The sequence below is a fragment of the Thunnus maccoyii genome, chromosome 15, assembly GCF_910596095.1.
Source record: "Thunnus maccoyii chromosome 15, fThuMac1.1, whole genome shotgun sequence".
Lineage (NCBI taxonomy): Eukaryota > Metazoa > Chordata > Actinopteri > Scombriformes > Scombridae > Thunnus > Thunnus maccoyii.
In genome coordinates this window covers 22,801,209-22,818,533 of record NC_056547.1, presented here as the reverse complement: position 1 = coordinate 22,818,533, position 17,325 = coordinate 22,801,209, and the positions used below count along the sequence as shown (strand labels likewise).

At 37.0% G+C, this 17,325-nt stretch overlaps 2 protein-coding genes and 1 long non-coding RNA gene across 11 annotated transcripts in view; 1 reads left to right on the top strand and 2 right to left on the bottom strand.

Annotated features, from left to right (window-relative positions):
• LOC121912943 overlaps positions 1-15,460 on the top strand; it is a 34,160-nt gene extending 18,700 nt beyond the window's left edge. For 5 of the 9 annotated variants that reach the window (XR_006100182.1, XR_006100175.1, XR_006100181.1 and 2 more), the window contains 2 exons: positions 14,490-14,613; positions 15,373-15,460. This is a non-coding gene — a long non-coding RNA (uncharacterized LOC121912943). Of the gene's footprint in view, positions 1-1,590; positions 1,903-14,440; positions 14,614-15,330 lie in introns of those variants that run through there. The other 4 variants (XR_006100185.1, XR_006100179.1, XR_006100178.1 and 1 more) reach the window with 3 other exon arrangements.
• LOC121912939 (sodium-dependent neutral amino acid transporter B(0)AT1-like) lies at positions 397-4,725 on the bottom strand. The gene is made up of 11 exons (XM_042435518.1): positions 4,595-4,725; positions 4,337-4,474; positions 4,070-4,251; positions 3,805-3,915; positions 3,583-3,695; positions 3,305-3,433; positions 2,546-2,702; positions 2,245-2,449; positions 1,958-2,117; positions 1,537-1,699; positions 397-1,277 (listed from the first exon to the last, which is right to left on the bottom strand). The coding sequence occupies exons 1-11, from the start codon at positions 4,689-4,691 to the stop codon at positions 1,137-1,139; spliced, it is 1,596 nt and encodes a 531-aa protein (XP_042291452.1). The 5' UTR covers positions 4,692-4,725; the 3' UTR covers positions 397-1,136.
• Positions 8,269-16,943, bottom strand: LOC121912938 (sodium-dependent neutral amino acid transporter B(0)AT1-like). Its single transcript, XM_042435517.1, has 12 exons — positions 15,351-16,943; positions 14,432-14,572; positions 14,213-14,350; positions 13,498-13,679; positions 13,268-13,378; positions 12,399-12,511; positions 12,178-12,306; positions 11,924-12,080; positions 11,585-11,789; positions 11,320-11,479; positions 9,753-9,915; positions 8,269-9,485 (listed from the first exon to the last, which is right to left on the bottom strand). The coding sequence occupies exons 1-12, from the start codon at positions 15,547-15,549 to the stop codon at positions 9,279-9,281; spliced, it is 1,905 nt and encodes a 634-aa protein (XP_042291451.1). The 5' UTR covers positions 15,550-16,943; the 3' UTR covers positions 8,269-9,278.
• Positions 16,944-17,325: the final 382 nt, after the last annotated feature.

Here is a 17,325-nt window from a genome sequence, read left to right as displayed (position 1 = left end):
TGTACAGTATGAGGTAACAATTCATTAACCTTTAGCTCACACAGTTTCATGTTAAGTCTGCTGTGGGGGTGTCCTTAAAAGAAGACATCAGGTACAGTGTGACAGGTATATTATGTATAGGATTCTTGTTTTTATCATTATTTTGTGAATCATTGAAGGGAAATAGTCTGGCAGTTGACTAAGTGCACCCAATTATGAAGAGGCAAAGTTCAGTTTGGCTGGAACATACTCCAATAAAAGTTCTTGTATTTAGACTATTAGCAGTACAGACTGCTGATTAATCCACCTCTGCTTTCTCTGTATTTAATTAAACATTGTATAATAGTATACAAATATAAAATATATAAAAATAGTATATAAATCATATATACAAACATACCACTATACACCACAGTTGAAGGAGTGGTTGAATAAGTGATTTATTATTCCTGTCATAGTGGTCTGTTAATATTATAACAGTTGAAGAACCTTGAACATTATTGTCAAAGACTCCATTGTCCCTACATGACATGCTGGGAGCCTTATCTGCACCTTATAGACCTGACTTTCCTGCCACTATATGTCCGTGTAAAGGCTCCCTCTCTTGGCCAATTTGCTGCTCTACTTCTTCTGTCTGTGTATTTGTACGTCACAAAGCAGCTGCTGGCAAATACTGACTGATGTGTTTTGGTAGACAGTGTTATTGGGTGCAGTATATGTTTGAATAGTATTTTTTGGAAAGTTATATATGCAGAATAATGTTTCAATGGCAAAAAGCACAAGAGAGCTATATGCTATACATACATAGATTAATAATCCTCAGATGAACAGGATGTATAAAATATGGATGGGTGGAAAACAGAAGGCTGACTTGTTGGAAAAGTCCAGTACAACAAGAAACTTTATTAGCAAACAAAAGTGCAATTAGTGACTATATTTACACAGTAGCCATGAAACTGCACAAAACATGAGCAGATATGTGCATCAATAAAAATTCAATATTGTGCTTTATGAACCTGTGCATCAATATAAATAGAAAAAAAAAACATTGTAATATAAATATCGATTTTGAACACAAACTAAATAACATTTTGTTGTATTCTGAATTTTAGGATCTTTATCACTTCAAGAAATTTGGCACATTTTTTCTCCGGTTGCTATTTTTTCTTGCAGCAAACAAAAAGAAACCTACATAATGCATACACAGGTACAGCCAAACTGGGGACTCCAGCCAAAACAAAGATGATTGCGTTGATCCATGAAGGGTACGGTATTGATGCCAGAGACGGGAACTTCTCCTGCCGAGCATAAAATGGTATTAGTATGTTTAGTATACAATGACTCTCCAAACTTTACTGAGGAATTATTAACTCCTGAGTCCAACAAGGTACTATTACATGCTGTACTTTTAATATTTACCATAAAAATTGTTTGACACATGACAACTTTGTGCATTTTCAAATGAAGCAGCATAAAAAAGTTAATGAATCTTAGATCAGAGCTGATCCATCTGAATATAAATGAACACAGGTTAATTAATTGAGCAGATCTGCTTACAGAGTTTGGATCCCAGACTAAATAGGTGAGCTCCTCTTGAACTTGTGTCACCAGGTAAAAAACTAAGATGACCAGGACGATTAGAGGACTGATGAGCCTCCATGTACACTGCCAGAAGATGGAGGGTTTACGTCCAGTCATGAACTCCACGTCCTCATTGAACCTGCCATGCAAAAGGATTTTAATTAATTTTGAAGAGCTTTGAAATGTTTCATGAAGTGATCCCAGTTACACAAAACTTAAGTAAGTCTGCCATCTCTATGAAATTATTCTCAGTAAACTTGAATACGGCTAATACTGTTAATGTGATATACGGTAGGCCTATATGGTAAATGTACAGCAAGTATCAAGATGTTCAAGCATGTATCAAGCCAACACAGAGGAACAGTGTGATGCTAAAATAGTTTGAATAAGCTCTAACCTGTCTATGCCGTAGATGTAAACAACAGCTATCATCTCAAACAGTCCAATGGTCAGTAGTGGAACAGATCCAGCAAAGTTATCAAAGAGAGTTAGCCAATAAATCCCTGAATGCTGTGCAAACAGGAGGGACATGATGAAGGCGACAACACACGTAATTCCTGAAACACACATGCACAAAAACAAGGTAAGCTGTTTTAAAACAGAAACCAGCCACAATCAGCACAGGTACATTTCATTGTGGATTGCAAAGATGCTGTATAGATTGATTTTTAAAAACCGAGTTACCAGTCAGTGCTTCATGGGGCCATTTTTTAGGGAAAACATTGAGGTCTTTCAAGGGGACCACCACTCCTTCGATGTTGCCAAACAGGGTTGAGAGCCCCAAGCAGAGAAGCATGATGAAAAAGAGGACAGACCAAATTGGGGAACCAGGCATCTTGGTGATGGCCTCTGTGAAAACAATGAAGGCCAGACCTGTTCCCTCCACTCCCTGGATAAGTACACAAGAGTTAGTTGAAATTCAGGTGGGAGTAAAAAACAATAGTAAATTTTTTGTGATAGTTATGATATTCCTCAATATAGTTACCTCACTGAGTAGTTTCTGCATGTCACAGGTTTTAATCTCCAATCCAAGAACAATATCTGGATAAGAGCTGTTCAGATGATTAAAGGCTGCCTCATAGTTGCTTGTAGTGATGCTGTCTTCAGGAAGATTGAATTCATTTAATAATGTCATGATGTTTCTTGGGAGAAAATATGTCACCAGTTAGAAACATTTCAGGAGTCAAAATTATTGGTCGTTATAATCATTCCTCCTGTCCGTACTCGTTGTAAAGTGACCCCTTACTAGTGTGACTCCATGTCAAAAATGAGGTAAAAATCTGTTCAACTGAAGCTAATATGAGGCTGCTGCACTCTGACTTAGCCAAAACAACTGAGTATTTTCCAAAGTTAGTTTTTTTAGTACAAAATGCCCTCTTTGTGTTATAACCTTTCCACTACAGCTCAGCAAGGAAACACCATCCAAAGTTTCTGCTGAGAGAAGTAATGCCATGATAGCAGGTCTATGAGGCTAAGCAATGCTCCGCTTAGAGCTAAATGCTATCGTGCTATGCTATGATGACAGCAAACCAATAACTCTTTCATCGTACATACAGAATGACCACATGAGTGTAGTATTAGAGAGATTATATGAAAAAAATTTGAACCCATTCTTTAAAGGCCCAATCAGTTAATTTTTGAAGATATAAGTTTGAGGGATATATAATCATTCAATTTTTAAATTTATCATAATCTAAAAATCTCTACTTAACTTTTTCATAACCTTGAAATAAACTTTACTCACTCATTGATACAGTGGTCATATTTCTCTGTGGCCCTGAAGCCAATGATGGTATAGGTAACTGTAGCAGCATAGACTGAGGCGAGTCCAGTTATGGCAGATAGGACCACAGCATCTTGCACGCAGTTGTTGCTTGGGAAAAGAAATGAGACAAAGAACCAAGTAACCAACCAATATAATGTTGACTCTACGTCTGAGAATGGTTACTAACTTTTCAGTCAAAGTAAGCAAAATGAGACTTGAACTAAACACCACAGTTATTATAAATGTCAGTCTCTTACTGAACAGGGTTGTAGCTTGAGAAAGAGATGAGGCCTCCCCATGCCAAACCAAAGGAGTAAAATACCTGGGCACCTGCGTCCAGCCAAGTTGTTGGTTTAATCAACTCGTTCACCTGCAAGAACGAGGCACACATTGTGATGTGGCTTTTAGCTATGAGATATAATGTTGATGATATAATAATGATATAATGTCTTTTCATCTAATCAAGATTAGAAACATACATCTGGTGTGAAGAGGAACTTGATTCCGCTCAGGGCGCCTTTAAGAGTCAGTCCTCGGATCAGGAAAATTGCCAACACTATGAAAGGCAGGATGGCTGTGATGTACACTGCCTGAGGTCATGACAAGAGAGAATGGATTAATATTGATAATGAACAATAGATTTTAGTTTTAATTTAGTTTAGCTTTAATTTAATTTAGCTTTATTGAAGTTCTGGATAATACTGATTATGCAGTGTATCATAATTAATGGTAGGTTCAACAAACCTTGCCTGTACTGCTGATCCCCCTTATGCAGCATATACCGACGATTGACCAGGCAGCTAACAGACAAAGTACTATGGGCCACTGGATTCCCCCAGAGTCGGATATAGAGGCTGAACTATTCAGAGTCACACGGTAAAAGTAATAATCCACAGTGGAGCTCAGTTGACACTCTGGTACATAGCCTGTAGGGGCAACAAATATATAATACATAAACTTGAATGCAATCTGGATGCTTTGTGGGCTGAAAATGTGTGTATTTTCAAATACCTGTCCCATTGTCATTGAGAGGACATTGGCTCCAAGGCAGCGGGTTTTGAAAGGAATTGAAGAGATACCACATGATCCAGGCTATTAAGGTGTTGTAGTACAGTGCAACCAAAAAGGACACCAGCATGGAGGCAATACCTGAGGGACAGCATCATTAACTGTGATATCAAACTCACAGGAAGCCAGATACCTACTGATGCCATGGGGTCCTTTTTTCTTCTCTTTTGGACAAATTGTTTCAGAACCTATTTTACTTACCAACACCTGTCAGATAAGGGCTGATGGCCCTCCACACTCCCACGCTGCCTTTCCTGAGACGCTGGCCAATTGCAAACTCCAGCAGCAGGAGAGGCATTCCTTCTAGCACCAGCAGGATTAGGTAGGGAATTAAAAAGGCACCTGGAAAATGTATGTGGTTAATGGTCATGAGTTGCGGAATTTTTGAATTCTACATATGATGTTTGTAAACATGACATTCAGCACATCATAAAAACATGACCAAATACCTTCAAAACTAGCAAAGCCTCATGCTAAACTAAAATGGTGACCATGGTAAACATACATGCTTAACATACACATAACATTGTTATTGTGAGGCTGTTAGCACGCTGACATTCAGATTTAGCTCAAAGCACCACCCAACCTATAAGTAGCCTACTGCTAACATGGCCGTCATGTTTTAGCCTAGCCTAACTTTTCATTTAGCGCCATAAGGTTGACATTTGTTGGTTTTAGTGAAACTATTGGCTGCCATTATTGCTACACACATTCATGCTCCTCAAAGAATGAATTGCACTCACCAAAAATCACTGTGTTAAAATCTTACCCAATTTGGCTCTATATAGCGCCAATACAACATCGGGTTAACTTGACCCAGTAGCAACCTGTTATTTTTTGCCAGTATTACACACAACAAGCTTAAGCTTGAAATGGTCACAAATGTATTGTTTCTTGTAAAAACGATGTGCATATGGCATTTAAAAGTTATTAACAATCAATAACAAACTGTGACATGCAAGTTTAAAAAGAGTAGAGTAGATTATAACCCGCTTTAGTGTGGGTTAATAACCCAACAGTAAAAATGAAAAATAACTCATAAAACTGGTCCAAAACAATGCCTTGTCTTGAGTGGCTTTATGGGTAACATTATCCCAGTATTGTGTCGGCGCTGTATTGACACAAACTCTGTAAAATTTTAACACAGTGTTTCTTAGTGTGTAATAACTTTCAAGTTGTCCACTACTAGTTGTTCAGTTTAGTTAATGACTGAATACCAGCAAACTTATTATATTCCCATCAGCCTCTGCTGTATTTTGTGTCTTGTGCTAATCAGCCCATGATAGCTAACTTGCTAAACATGGTTAACATTACCTGCGAAACATTATTAGCATGTTAGTATTGTGATTTGACATCGAGTCAATTAAATAAAGGAACGTGGTCCATATCTCTATTGTATGGAAGCCAAGAATGGCTGTGTTTGCAAATTTTTTTTTTAATACCATTATTTCGAGATCACAAGTTAATTATCCCATGATCTTGAGATAACAAAGCTCATTTTGTCATGGTTAATTTATCTCATTATCTTGAGAAAACAAAAGGCTGATTTCTCAAGATAACGATTTTTGTTTTCTCGAGATCACAGCCTTTAATGAATAAAATATGGCAGAAAACGTCAAACAGATGGTAGTGGTGAGTTTACATATATTTTGCCTGCTTCATGACGTCTTGCCCCAAATCCTTACATATAAAAGCAATGTCAAAGTTGCCCAGCAGATGTCGCCATTTTGACTGCATCAAATGCTTCGAAACAGTGAACCGTTTTCAACACAATTGCTTAATTTGATTCACAGCTTTAGAAAGCTTCATTTATCCCATCACTTATGCTGGCATGGAACTCCTAATCTCTGATAAAAGGAAACAACCCTTTGTTTTCTTGTGATAACAGGTTGATTATCTTGTTATCTCAAGGTAACAAAGCAGTTTTTCACAAGGTAGCAAAATAATTAACTAATCATCTTGAGATAACGGCATTAAAAAAAAAATTGCAAGCACAGCTGTTCTCGGCTTCTGTACCATTCAGCTCTCTGCATTTTAAGGTTTTATTCTGGTCTAGATTTCGGACAATGCATGTATAATTATAGCATTATGATGAAGTGTTGCAGATGATATGAACTGTAGGAATATAAGCAAGGTTGAAATATCACCATACACTATAGCATGTACTGTATGTCACGTTTTTAAAAAGAGCTTTGTTGATAACAGTTAATGGCAGTTTGGTATTAACTGAAGTGTACAAGGTTACAGGTTCATTGTTATATAATACTGTGATAAGCAAAGTTTATGACTATAGTTATTTACAGATGTTTAAATACAATATTGTATATTGTATTACTTAGACAAAAGATTAAATGCAATTTCAAAAAACTTACAGAGGCCTAAAATATAATATTGTTATTGTTTTGTATCGATCAGAAGTGTCACATTACTGTGACTGATTACATGGACTATGGACACTGGTTTTAACTTTATGGGCTTGAAACCTCTAGTTAACCAGTCACAGAACAACAACAACAGATTATACTTTTAAAATATGCATGTCTTTTGAAACCTGCGTCTCATCCCCTGTGGCTCAATCCACAGCATATCAAAAGAACAACAATGATCCACTTAATACTGAAACTTATCAAAAAAACAAAAACAAGCAAAAAAAAAAAAAACTAAAAAAAATCCCACAACCTAACCCTGCCCACACACACACACACACGTGATGTAATGTATGCAGTGCGAATGCATATAGCAATAATAGAGCAGACCCCACATTCTCTGTCTTTTGCTCATCATGCCAAAGATTAGCCATTACTTCAGGAGATCTCACAGTCTGAGAATCATTCATATAACTTGATGGAAATGTCACACCACTCTCTTGTGGCCATGAATGAGTGATATATTTAAGTTTCCATTTTGCCTAGTGAATTTTGTAGTGGAAATGTTAAGATTTAGACGTTTAGATATCTGGTAATAGCTATGGCCTTTCGTAATCCCTCAATGACCCATACTAATGCTGCACAGGTAAACTACTAATAGTGACTCCAGCAAAATCACAAATGAAGGTACCTGAGTAAACAATAACCTGACTCCTGGGTGCCTCAACCAGTCTATAATTTTTCAAACAAACATTCAAAAATTGAAAGTCTTTTAACAGTTAAACCACAGACGTATGTCTCTTTACCCCTCCAGCTTACCTCCTCCATGACTTTGACACAAGTAAGGGAATCGCCACACGTTACCAAGCCCAATGCAAAAGCCCACACAGGTTAAGATGTACTGAGCTTTGTTGTCCCACTTGGGCCTGCTCCCGGCCTCCTCCTTCTCCATCCTGTCAAGATCCTCATGGTTAGGGATCCGCAGATCCAGTCCTGGGTTAGGAAGTACCAGTCTCATGGTGTCCACATATGCACTGAAGCAGGGGAGTTGTCTCTACTACAGTTGAAGCATTAGTGAGGGTTTAATGTATGAATGTCCACAAAAGGGCACTCAGCAATTTTGAAACAAGTTTATGATCTTTAACTTTATCTGTTGTGGTCCATAGATTAGTGAAAGTACGCCCTGTACTTTTGCCCTTGTATAACCATAATTTAATAATTAATACTAGGGTAAATGTTCTGAGTTTCATGTCTATCCTGAAAAATACTCAACTTAAAGTAATTATTAAGCTTAATCACTAGATGGTCTCTTTTGCTTCTAAAATAGATACAGTGTGAAAAGGATGAGATTGTACATATCGCTTTGGTCTCTTGTTTCTAAAATTTGCTGATTATTCAAAACCACTGTATGTCAGTGTTAAAACGGAATCCAATTTCATTGGTTCAATGAAAAAAAAACAACTAAATGTACGTATGTCTCAAAATCCTTGAAAGAACCAATAATCTCAATGATTTTCCACATGATTTATTTTCATAGCATGTAACCTCTTCATTTTGCTCTTTAGTTTGAACTGGTGAGAGAGGAACATTTACAGATAATAAACTGACAGGCAGTTTATGGCAGTGTAAGTGCAGTGCTGTAATACACACAAAATATTAAAACTTTACAATAGTCCCTTGACTATATGCCAAAAACCTTATAAACAACACAAAAGTGGGTTAAAAAGCACTGATGCCATGAATATAGTCATTTTTGGTTTAAAAAAACAAAACAAAACAAGATTTACACAACAGTATGTTTAAAGTTTTAACAAAAAATTTGCTCCTCTATTAAAGATTATTTACAAAATACTGTTTTAAAATAAATTATTGCAATATTTTTTTTGCTTGGCATATTTAGGAAAATACACTTTTTCTCTTTCTTGCTTGCCAATACTGTTTTTATGTATGTAGAACTAATATGGAGCAACATGCAGCAGCTGGTTAGCTTAGCTTTGTGCAAAGTATTAAACAAACGAGATGTAATGTGTAAATCAAGTGAGCATTAGAGTTGCTGGTAGGCAGACTTTGTTACCTTTGCACAGATCCAGGCTAGCAGTTTCTGCCAAGCTAAGCTAACCAGCTGCTGGCTGTTCCTTCATATTTACCATCCACACATTAGATTAACATCGATCTTCTCGTCCAACTTTTGCAAGAAAGTGAAACGTATTCCCCAAAATGTCAAACTACTCCTTTAATGTATAACATACAATAACATGTGAAATATTAGCACAGTGGGAAACTAATATTACAATTGTATGAAAAGCAACATCAATTACTTTCTTCTCCAAACCTACATTATTTTACAGAAAACACTTCCAAATTTACTTCTACATTTCTCAGTTAAAAGTCATAGTGTGCTCTTCTCCTGGTGTCCAGGATATGGGAGGAAGAAAAAAGTAATAAGCATAATATACAAACAACAAATAAAATGTCCACATTCCTTCATCTTGTTATTAAATAATCAAGGTAAAATCTATCTAAAACTCTTTGTCACTCATTTGTATTTTGGAGGAGATAGATTTCACTGTGTCACCAGTGTATTCCTTCTGCTTGCAACATTTCTTCTGGATGAATTTGAAGAGGGCAACCGCTGGGATGGATAAACTGGGAATTCCAGCAAGGATAAAAACGATGACATAGACCCAAGAAGGATAAGGACGCGCTTCGAGGGTGGGGAAGCTCTCCTATGGCCAGAGTAAAGGACAGTGTTATGATTAAGTCAACAGCAATGTATAAAACACTACATGTTTCCTCAGTAATGATGAGGAAAAGCCTCCACACACTTCATCACACCTATTATTAACTCCAGAACCTCCACCAAACCCTTTATCATATTTTACCAAAACTGATAAAAGACACATTTAGAAACCTCTTAAGGCTGCTACTTCTTTAAAACCCACATCTTTATTTTATATGATCTCAATTAAAACTTAAGTGATGAACACACTTACCGCCTCCTGGTCCCAAACCAAATAGGTGAGAGTCTTTGTGACTTGGGTTACAAAGTAGAAAATCAAGATGACGACCATGATGAGTGGACTAACCACCCTCCATGTCACCTGCCAGAAAATATTGGGCTTGTGGCCAATCATAAACTCAATGTCCTTGTTAAACCTGTGTGGAAGCAATAAGAGGGAGACTTAGTGTCAGCTGAGTGTGTATGAAAGCATCCATAAAAGACGACCTTGTACTTTTATTAGTTACAGTAAATAAAGCAGCTTGTGTGGCTGTTACAGCCTGTGTTCAACGTGTTGATGCTACACTGGACCTAAACCTTTTTTAACCATGTGAAAATTAGCACTCTATTACTTGAACTATATTACTTTAGGCTAACCGAACCTTGTGTCCCATATTAATTTGTGTAAAACATACTGTTACAGAATATTTTGCACATTTAATAACTAATTACTAGCATTTTTACTACTTTTATTAATAATATTATAAAACTCTGAGCAAAACATTTTCCACATTCCTCACCATGGTGTTACTACATCAACAGTACACTCTGTACCTCTTTATCTCTTTTATGACAATTGTAACACATTATCTGTGCTCCAAGGTCAGAATACATTGTGCTGTGTTATTTCCTTCACTTTTGCACTGTTTTAAGATCACACTAGCGGCTCTGTGAGACAGCACTTAGGCACAGAGGTGCTTTCAGCTAGATGCTAACATCAGCATGCTCATATGTTCACAATGACGATGCTTACGCTGATGATTAGCAGGTATATGTGTTTAACATAATCATCTTAGTAGCAAATGTTAGTATGCTAACAAACATAAGGTACAGTTGAGGTTGATGGGGTTGTCACTAGTTTTACAGGTATTTGATCATAAACCAAAATAGTGGACAAATCTAAACTATGATTTTATAATGGTGCTATATGGAATATATATATATGTGACTAATATTCATCATTAAGGATCTATGATTGTCCATACAAAATTTAGTATTTAATATTTGCTGAGATATTTCAGTCTAGACCAAATATACTAACTGATGCTGTCATCTCTACAACCACACTGCTAAAGGCTGATTTATGGCAGGTCGCTCAACAGTTGTGATAAGTGTCACTTAGTAGAAATTAAAGCGTTGCATGATGTTTTCAATTTATGCTTCAGTGAAAGAGTTCAGTCATCTCCATGGTAACCAGATGCTATCCTCCAGCCAGCTTGTCTAGTTACATTACATCATCCCGACCAGGACTAATTAGACAAGGACGTTACAAGTTATCTAAAGTTACAGACCAAAATATCAATAAGGAAGTGAAAACTACAATCTCCATGCCGTCATTAGCACTTCTCAATCACACTCCGCGACATAACATTATTCTCCAGGTGCGTGACATGAGAGGAAAGTGTCAAGCAACAATTTTTGTTGAAAATATGTCATTTCTTGTGAGCAACACTTATCAACAGTGTCGAGCAATCTACCATAAATCAGCCTTTAACATTGCGAAAAACAATTACCTTGGACACTGTGAATTTGCACTGATCAATCACTTCTAGGACACTCACCTATCTACGCCATAGATGTAGATAACAGCAATCATTTCACAGAATCCGATGATCAGAAGAGGGATAGAGCCAGCAAAGTTGTCAAAAAGAGCTAACCAGTAGTTTCCAGAGCGCATGGCAAATATGAGCCCAAGGGCGAATGAGATCAAGCATGTCAGACCTGAAACACAAAACGAAACAACTGATTACACTGAAATACCCATATCAATTTTTCTATTTCAACATGAAAATGATTTTATGTACAAAATGAAATATAAGTAATTACCACAAAAAACTTCTTTGGGCCATGTTTTGGGCAACAGTCTAAGGTCCTGCAAAGGAACAACTACTCCCTCAATGTTCCCAAACATAGTTGAGAGGCCAAGGCAGAAGAGCATGATGAAGAAGAGGACAGCCCAGAGAGGAGAAACAGGCATCTTGATAATGGCCTCTGTGAACACGATAAAGGCCAGACCTGTTCCTTCCACCCCCTAAAGGAGTATACACCAAATATTTCGGTCTTTAACACTCTGTTAAGTCATTTCATTTGGACTAATGATGGATAAATTGTAGATAATAGACTGATTAACAGCACTGGCAGTATATTTAAATGTTCTTTACTGACCTGACTGAGGAAAGACTGCATGTCACAGTGCTCTAGTTGCAACCCTTGAATGATATCAGGATTTGTCTGATTGAGGTGTGTCAGAACCTCATCGTAGTTGCCATCTGTGATGCTGTTTTCAGGGTAGTTGAAGGCATTCATCAGCTTCAAGATGTTGCTGCAAAAGATCCACAGACATAACTTCAGCCTCATATAGGTGAATCACACTTAGTTTGCAAATAAAATGTGTTTTTGCACATTTGGATGAAACTCACTCTCCCGTGCAGTCGTCAAATTTTTGTGTTGCCCTGAAGCCGATAATGGAGTAGATAACCGTTGCAGAGTACACTGAGGTGCAGCCATTGATGATGGAGATGAGAACGGCATCCTGCTCACAGTTGTTGCTACAAGAAAATGTAAAATGTAGATCATGGAAGGGGAACTGCTAAACAGAGAACTCCTCTATGACAGTACTAATGATGAGGCAGTTACTCACTGAATAGAGTTGTAACTGGAGAAGGAGATGAGACCTCCAAAAGCCAAGGAGAAGGAGTAGAAAACCTGAGCACCCGCATCCAACCAGGTTGATGGGTTCATTAACTCATTCACCTAAAAGAGAATAAAAACATAAATTCCTTGTGAAAATGAGCCTAGATTACTTTCTGTTCTTTAAAGCTGACAGTAAGCACTATCTCCTTATGTCCTGGCCATTGTTAATAATTAATGTGTGATGTTACTGCACACTAGGATTATATAATCTATATATAATCTGTCTGACCTCTAATCTTCAAGGACACACAATAAAACCAGGAGGAGTTTAAAAAAAGATTGACTATTGTTTAAGAATCCTGAAAAATAACTGGGTGATAAATTTATTGCTATATTAATATCCAGTTGTTATCTGGATATTACTCATGTCATGATTTGAAAGACATTGTATGCATAATTTATTGGCTATACAGTGTTTGAACTTTGATTATCAGCTTTTATCAGTCTTGTGATGAAATTTTATTGCAAAAAATTTTTCTTTGTCTTGCATAATCTTGGTAATCTCTGCTTATTCTAATTACAGCTTCATTTTTCTTTTGCTTTATTGCTGCAGTTTCTGTTGTTTGTAACATGTTAATTTCGGAGCTTTAGCAATACTGGTCAGACAGAACCAGGCTATTTCCAGTGTTATGCTAAATTAAGCTAACCGGCTTCTGGCTGTAGCCTTATATTTACTGAACAGACATGAGATTGGTATAAATCATATTATTTAACTTCGTGCAAGAAAAAAATTTCTTGACAACAAATGAAACTATTCCTTAAAAAAATTGCATGATATCAATTTAACTGACAAATGTTGGTTACAACAGTGCTTACATCTGGTGTGAAGAGGAACTTGATTCCCTCTAGAGAGCCTTTTAGAGTCAGTCCTCTGATGAGAAAGATGGTGAGGACCAAGTATGGTAGAGTGGAGGTGATGTACACAGCCTGAGAAATGAGAGAATGACAAAATTATTCAACGATATAATATGCCTGTATATTTTAAAAAAACAAAAAAACAAAACATATATGCACTCCCAGTCTCCCACATTTGATTACTCTCAGACCTTGCCGGTGGTCTCAATCCCCCTGATGCAGCAGACGTAGAGCAGGGCCCAGGCTGCCACCAGAGCGAGCACCATCCACCACTGCAGACCTCCAGATTCATCGATAGCTGTTGAAATGTTTAAAGTCTCTCTGTACCAGAAGTAGTCAACAGTAGTGCTCCGTGCGCACTCTTCCACCAGACCTGTAGGGGCAGATAACAAAAGGAAAATCTAGGATCACATACTGTAGTTAAAGAAAATGACTACAGATGAGAAGAATATACCACTCCCAGCTGAAAAACTGAAATGCTAACTTGTGGTTTCACAGCTTGTTGTTTTTACATTTCAGGAATTATGTGCCAGACTAATTTTGGCAGTGGAGCAGTGAGGTGCTGTTAGGAGGATTTTTTAACTTTGGACATAGCCAGCCAATCTGTAGTGTTTCCTAGTTTCCAGTCTTTGGATAAGCTAGCCTGCTGCTAGCTGTAGCCTTATATTTACTGAACAGATGTGAGAGTAGTATCTTCTCATTGTTACCAGATTTGCATGAAAGGTAGACTACAAAGGGCTTGCTTGTGTAACATTTGATTCCTGAAGAAACTAGGCTCTGAAAGCATCTCTTTTTGTCTAATGTTAATTGATTTTGTGAAGCCATTTTCAGAAATATATCTACAGTAACTGTCACTGTAGTTTTTTAAAGTTTCTCTGACTGTTATCTTGATGGATGAAGACATACCTGTCCTGTTAGCATTGAGAGGACACTGGCTCCATGGCAGGGGATCCTGAAAGGAGTTGAAGAGGTACCACATGATCCAAGCCATGATGGTGTTGTAGTACATGCCCACCAAAAATGAGACAAGCAAGGACGCAATACCTGTAACAGAATACAACAATTAGTATTGTAGTATTGCTTTTAAATAAAAATACACAACCAAAAGTGTATGTTTTCACCCACCAACTCCAGTCAGGCAAGGATGGATAGATCTCCACACTCCCACGCTGCCTTTCCTCAGACGCTGACCGATGGCAAACTCCAGGTGCAGCAGTGGGATTCCTTCCAGAACCAGAAGGATGAGGAATGGGATCATAAATGCCCCTGGAAATACATTTAAATGGTTGTTATGCGTTGTCAATGTGGTGAGTGATTCACTTTAATGTGAGTGTAAGTAAATACTCAGCACTTCACTCCACAAAACTGCTTCCATCAAGACACCCATAAACTGTAAAAAGCATTTTGTATGTTTTATTACCTACATTTACCTTGAAAAGACAAATTCAGTCAGCATAAAGTTTGACAAAACAACAGAAAAGTAATTAATTCCAGTAGTACAAGTTGTAATATTTAAGTTGAAATTGTTGAATAATTCTGAGTTAGTAGACATTTTCCGAGGGATAAATCTATTTATTTTAAACTGAGCTTTTAAAAACAAGCATTTCTGTCTCTTCAAATTTATTGGAGACTTTAATGAATCAGTCCGTGTATTCTGCCATGAATACTTTGTCTCTGCTGTGTGTAAAAATATTACTGCACATTCAAACATTAACTCCCAAGTTTTCCAAATCTCAGTTGGCTCACAATGTTAAAAAAAATCCTTCTTATTTTAAATTGGTGGAGCCTTTATACATGAAAATTCAATTTCAAATGGGACAGTTTATGTGTTACAGTCTACTGTACTTATGGGTGTTATGGTTTAATTCAGACAAAAAGTGGAATGACTGAGTTTTGGAAATGCTCAAATAATCAGTTACTGAAAAGGGGTAAAGGAAATATTTAGATTCATTTCCTCATTCATACTCACTGCTCACTTTCTTGCATGCTCCTTCTATCTTTTTTGAAAAAACTCAAACATCCAGTCACTCTCATCCAAGCCTACCTCCTCCATGGCTTTGACACAGGTACGGGAACCTCCAAACGTTGCCAAGTCCCACGCAGAATCCCACACAGGTGAGCAGATACTGGGCTTTGTTGTCCCATTTGGGCCTGTCTCCTGCCTCCTCAGTCTCCATCCTCTCCAGGTCCCCATGAGAGGGGATCCGATCATCCAGTCCTGGATTTGGAATCTTCAGCTTCATGGTGCCTTTTTATAAACTTCACTGGACACCAAATTGCAAAATGTAGCTGTTGAGGCTCTCTTTGGTATTCAGTTGTTGGATTTGTCACTTTCCAGTGCAACCTTCAAGAGGGTGTGCCTGTCCTGGATCAGCCTCCTCTGTGGAAACTGTTACTGATTCTCTGTGGACTGTCCTCCTCGGAGTCCTTTACCCCTACTGTGTTTCATCTGAATGGGCACTGAGGTATTTACTGTGACCTATGGCACCTAAACTGCAGTTATCAGTTGCTCATTAGAGTCTGTATTGTATTATGTAATGTCAGCAATTTTAGGCAGAAGAAAGTGCAGCGTTTTCCATAATGGTTAATACTTCACATGAGGTGCCATTGCCAACACTTTTCTGTGATAGATGAGTCTGATATTCATGAGTTTGTAAGAGAAATGGTGCAAAGTCATAGTTGAATAAGAGACACAAGAAACTAAATGAGAAGCCTTTGTTCAAGTTCAAAAAGTTGTGAGGAGTGTTGTGTTGATTGTTTTACTATATAACTCTTTTTCAAACAGTATGACTTTATTGATTATTGTGGCAAAAACTACAATTTTGTGTCACTTTGTTTGATAGAAAGAATGAAATTCTCTACAGACAGTGGCAACACATTTTCCATCAAATCTTATCATAACTATCAGGCCACACCTTCTCCAGCCCTTGAGTTATCAGATTGTTTTATTACATAAAGATCTGCTTGCATATCATTTCAGCCTGTAAAGACACATGTTGTCCAGATACTGAGATTTATTATATGCTAATGTTATAAATCTATCATGAATCTATGAAATTATAAATGATAATGTTTGGCGTCATTTCCAAAATGCCACAGACTAAAAGATATGATTTTCCTTTTTGAATTTGTATCATGATATTTTTCCTGCAGTGTACCTGTGAAGCAGTGAATATAGAAATCTTATCAGTGTTCCTTCCTAATGCAATAATTAACCACAGAGAGACTGAAGTCGACATTTATAGAGAGGTGTATATTGACTCGTAATCTATAGCCGTTATGTCAAGGATGCTCATAAAGCTATCTGTGTGTATGTTCGGTGTCTTACATTATATCTACTAAAAGAACTGCAGCATTTATGTATTTTGCAGTTTGTTTATTTGTGCCACATACTGCATGTGTCACACTGACGAATGTATTTCTTCTTTTTCTTATGTTTTATTCATTTACAGCATTTTCTCTAAAGGTGAAGTACTGTATGTGTTTTCAAAGTTGAGAAGATCTTATCTCTTATCTTAGTTGTTTCAAGTTACAGTGAGCTCTGTCAACTAAAAACCCTACGCAGAGAACTTGACATTGGTTAAACACATCCAACTTTTGAAATGTAATGCTCAGAATCACTATTTGTATGTTATTTCCATTATTTTCAGTCTTTTCCATCACATACATACACATATTTTTGTGTAAAATGTAAATGTGATTGTCACAGAAATGACATTTTTATAAATGTGGAAATTGTAAAAATTATGGTTATAATACATTTTTAGAGTATGATGACATACCATTGTGTAATGTATAAAACTGACTGAGCTGTGTTCCATCAAAACAATGAAATAATAACATATTGCCTTGTTAAATTAGGACTCATATACTCTAATTCATTTGCAAGTCAGTTCAAATGCCATTCATAAATCCACAAAAATATCCTGTGTTGAAATACTTTTCCTTTTTTGATCACATTCAACTCAGAGAGTGGTTTGGAGTAAAAGGAAAACAAATTCAGTGTTACATATTGCAGG

Bases quoted from the DNA above. Each gene is read 5' to 3' on its own strand.
- LOC121912939 (XM_042435518.1), bottom strand. From the start codon at position 4,691: ATGCCTCTCCTGCTGCTGGAGTTTGCAATTGGCCAGCGTCTCAGGAAA. The intron at 3,696-3,804 runs GTATGTTTCTAA...TCGTTCTTGCAG, and splicing joins AGTTCCTCTTCACACCAGAT to GTGAACGAGTTGATTAAACC. The intron at 3,434-3,582 runs GTAAGAGACTGA...TCTTTTCCCAAG, and splicing joins TCAAGCTACAACCCTGTTCA to CAACAACTGCGTGCAAGATG.
- LOC121912938 (XM_042435517.1), bottom strand. From the start codon at position 15,549: ATGAAGCTGAAGATTCCAAATCCAGGACTGGATGATCGGATCCCCTCT. The intron at 14,351-14,431 runs GTGGGTGAAAAC...ATTCTGTTACAG, and splicing joins TCCTTGCCTGACTGGAGTTG to GTATTGCGTCCTTGCTTGTC. The intron at 12,512-13,267 runs GTAAGCACTGTT...ATTCTCTTTTAG, and splicing joins AGTTCCTCTTCACACCAGAT to GTGAATGAGTTAATGAACCC.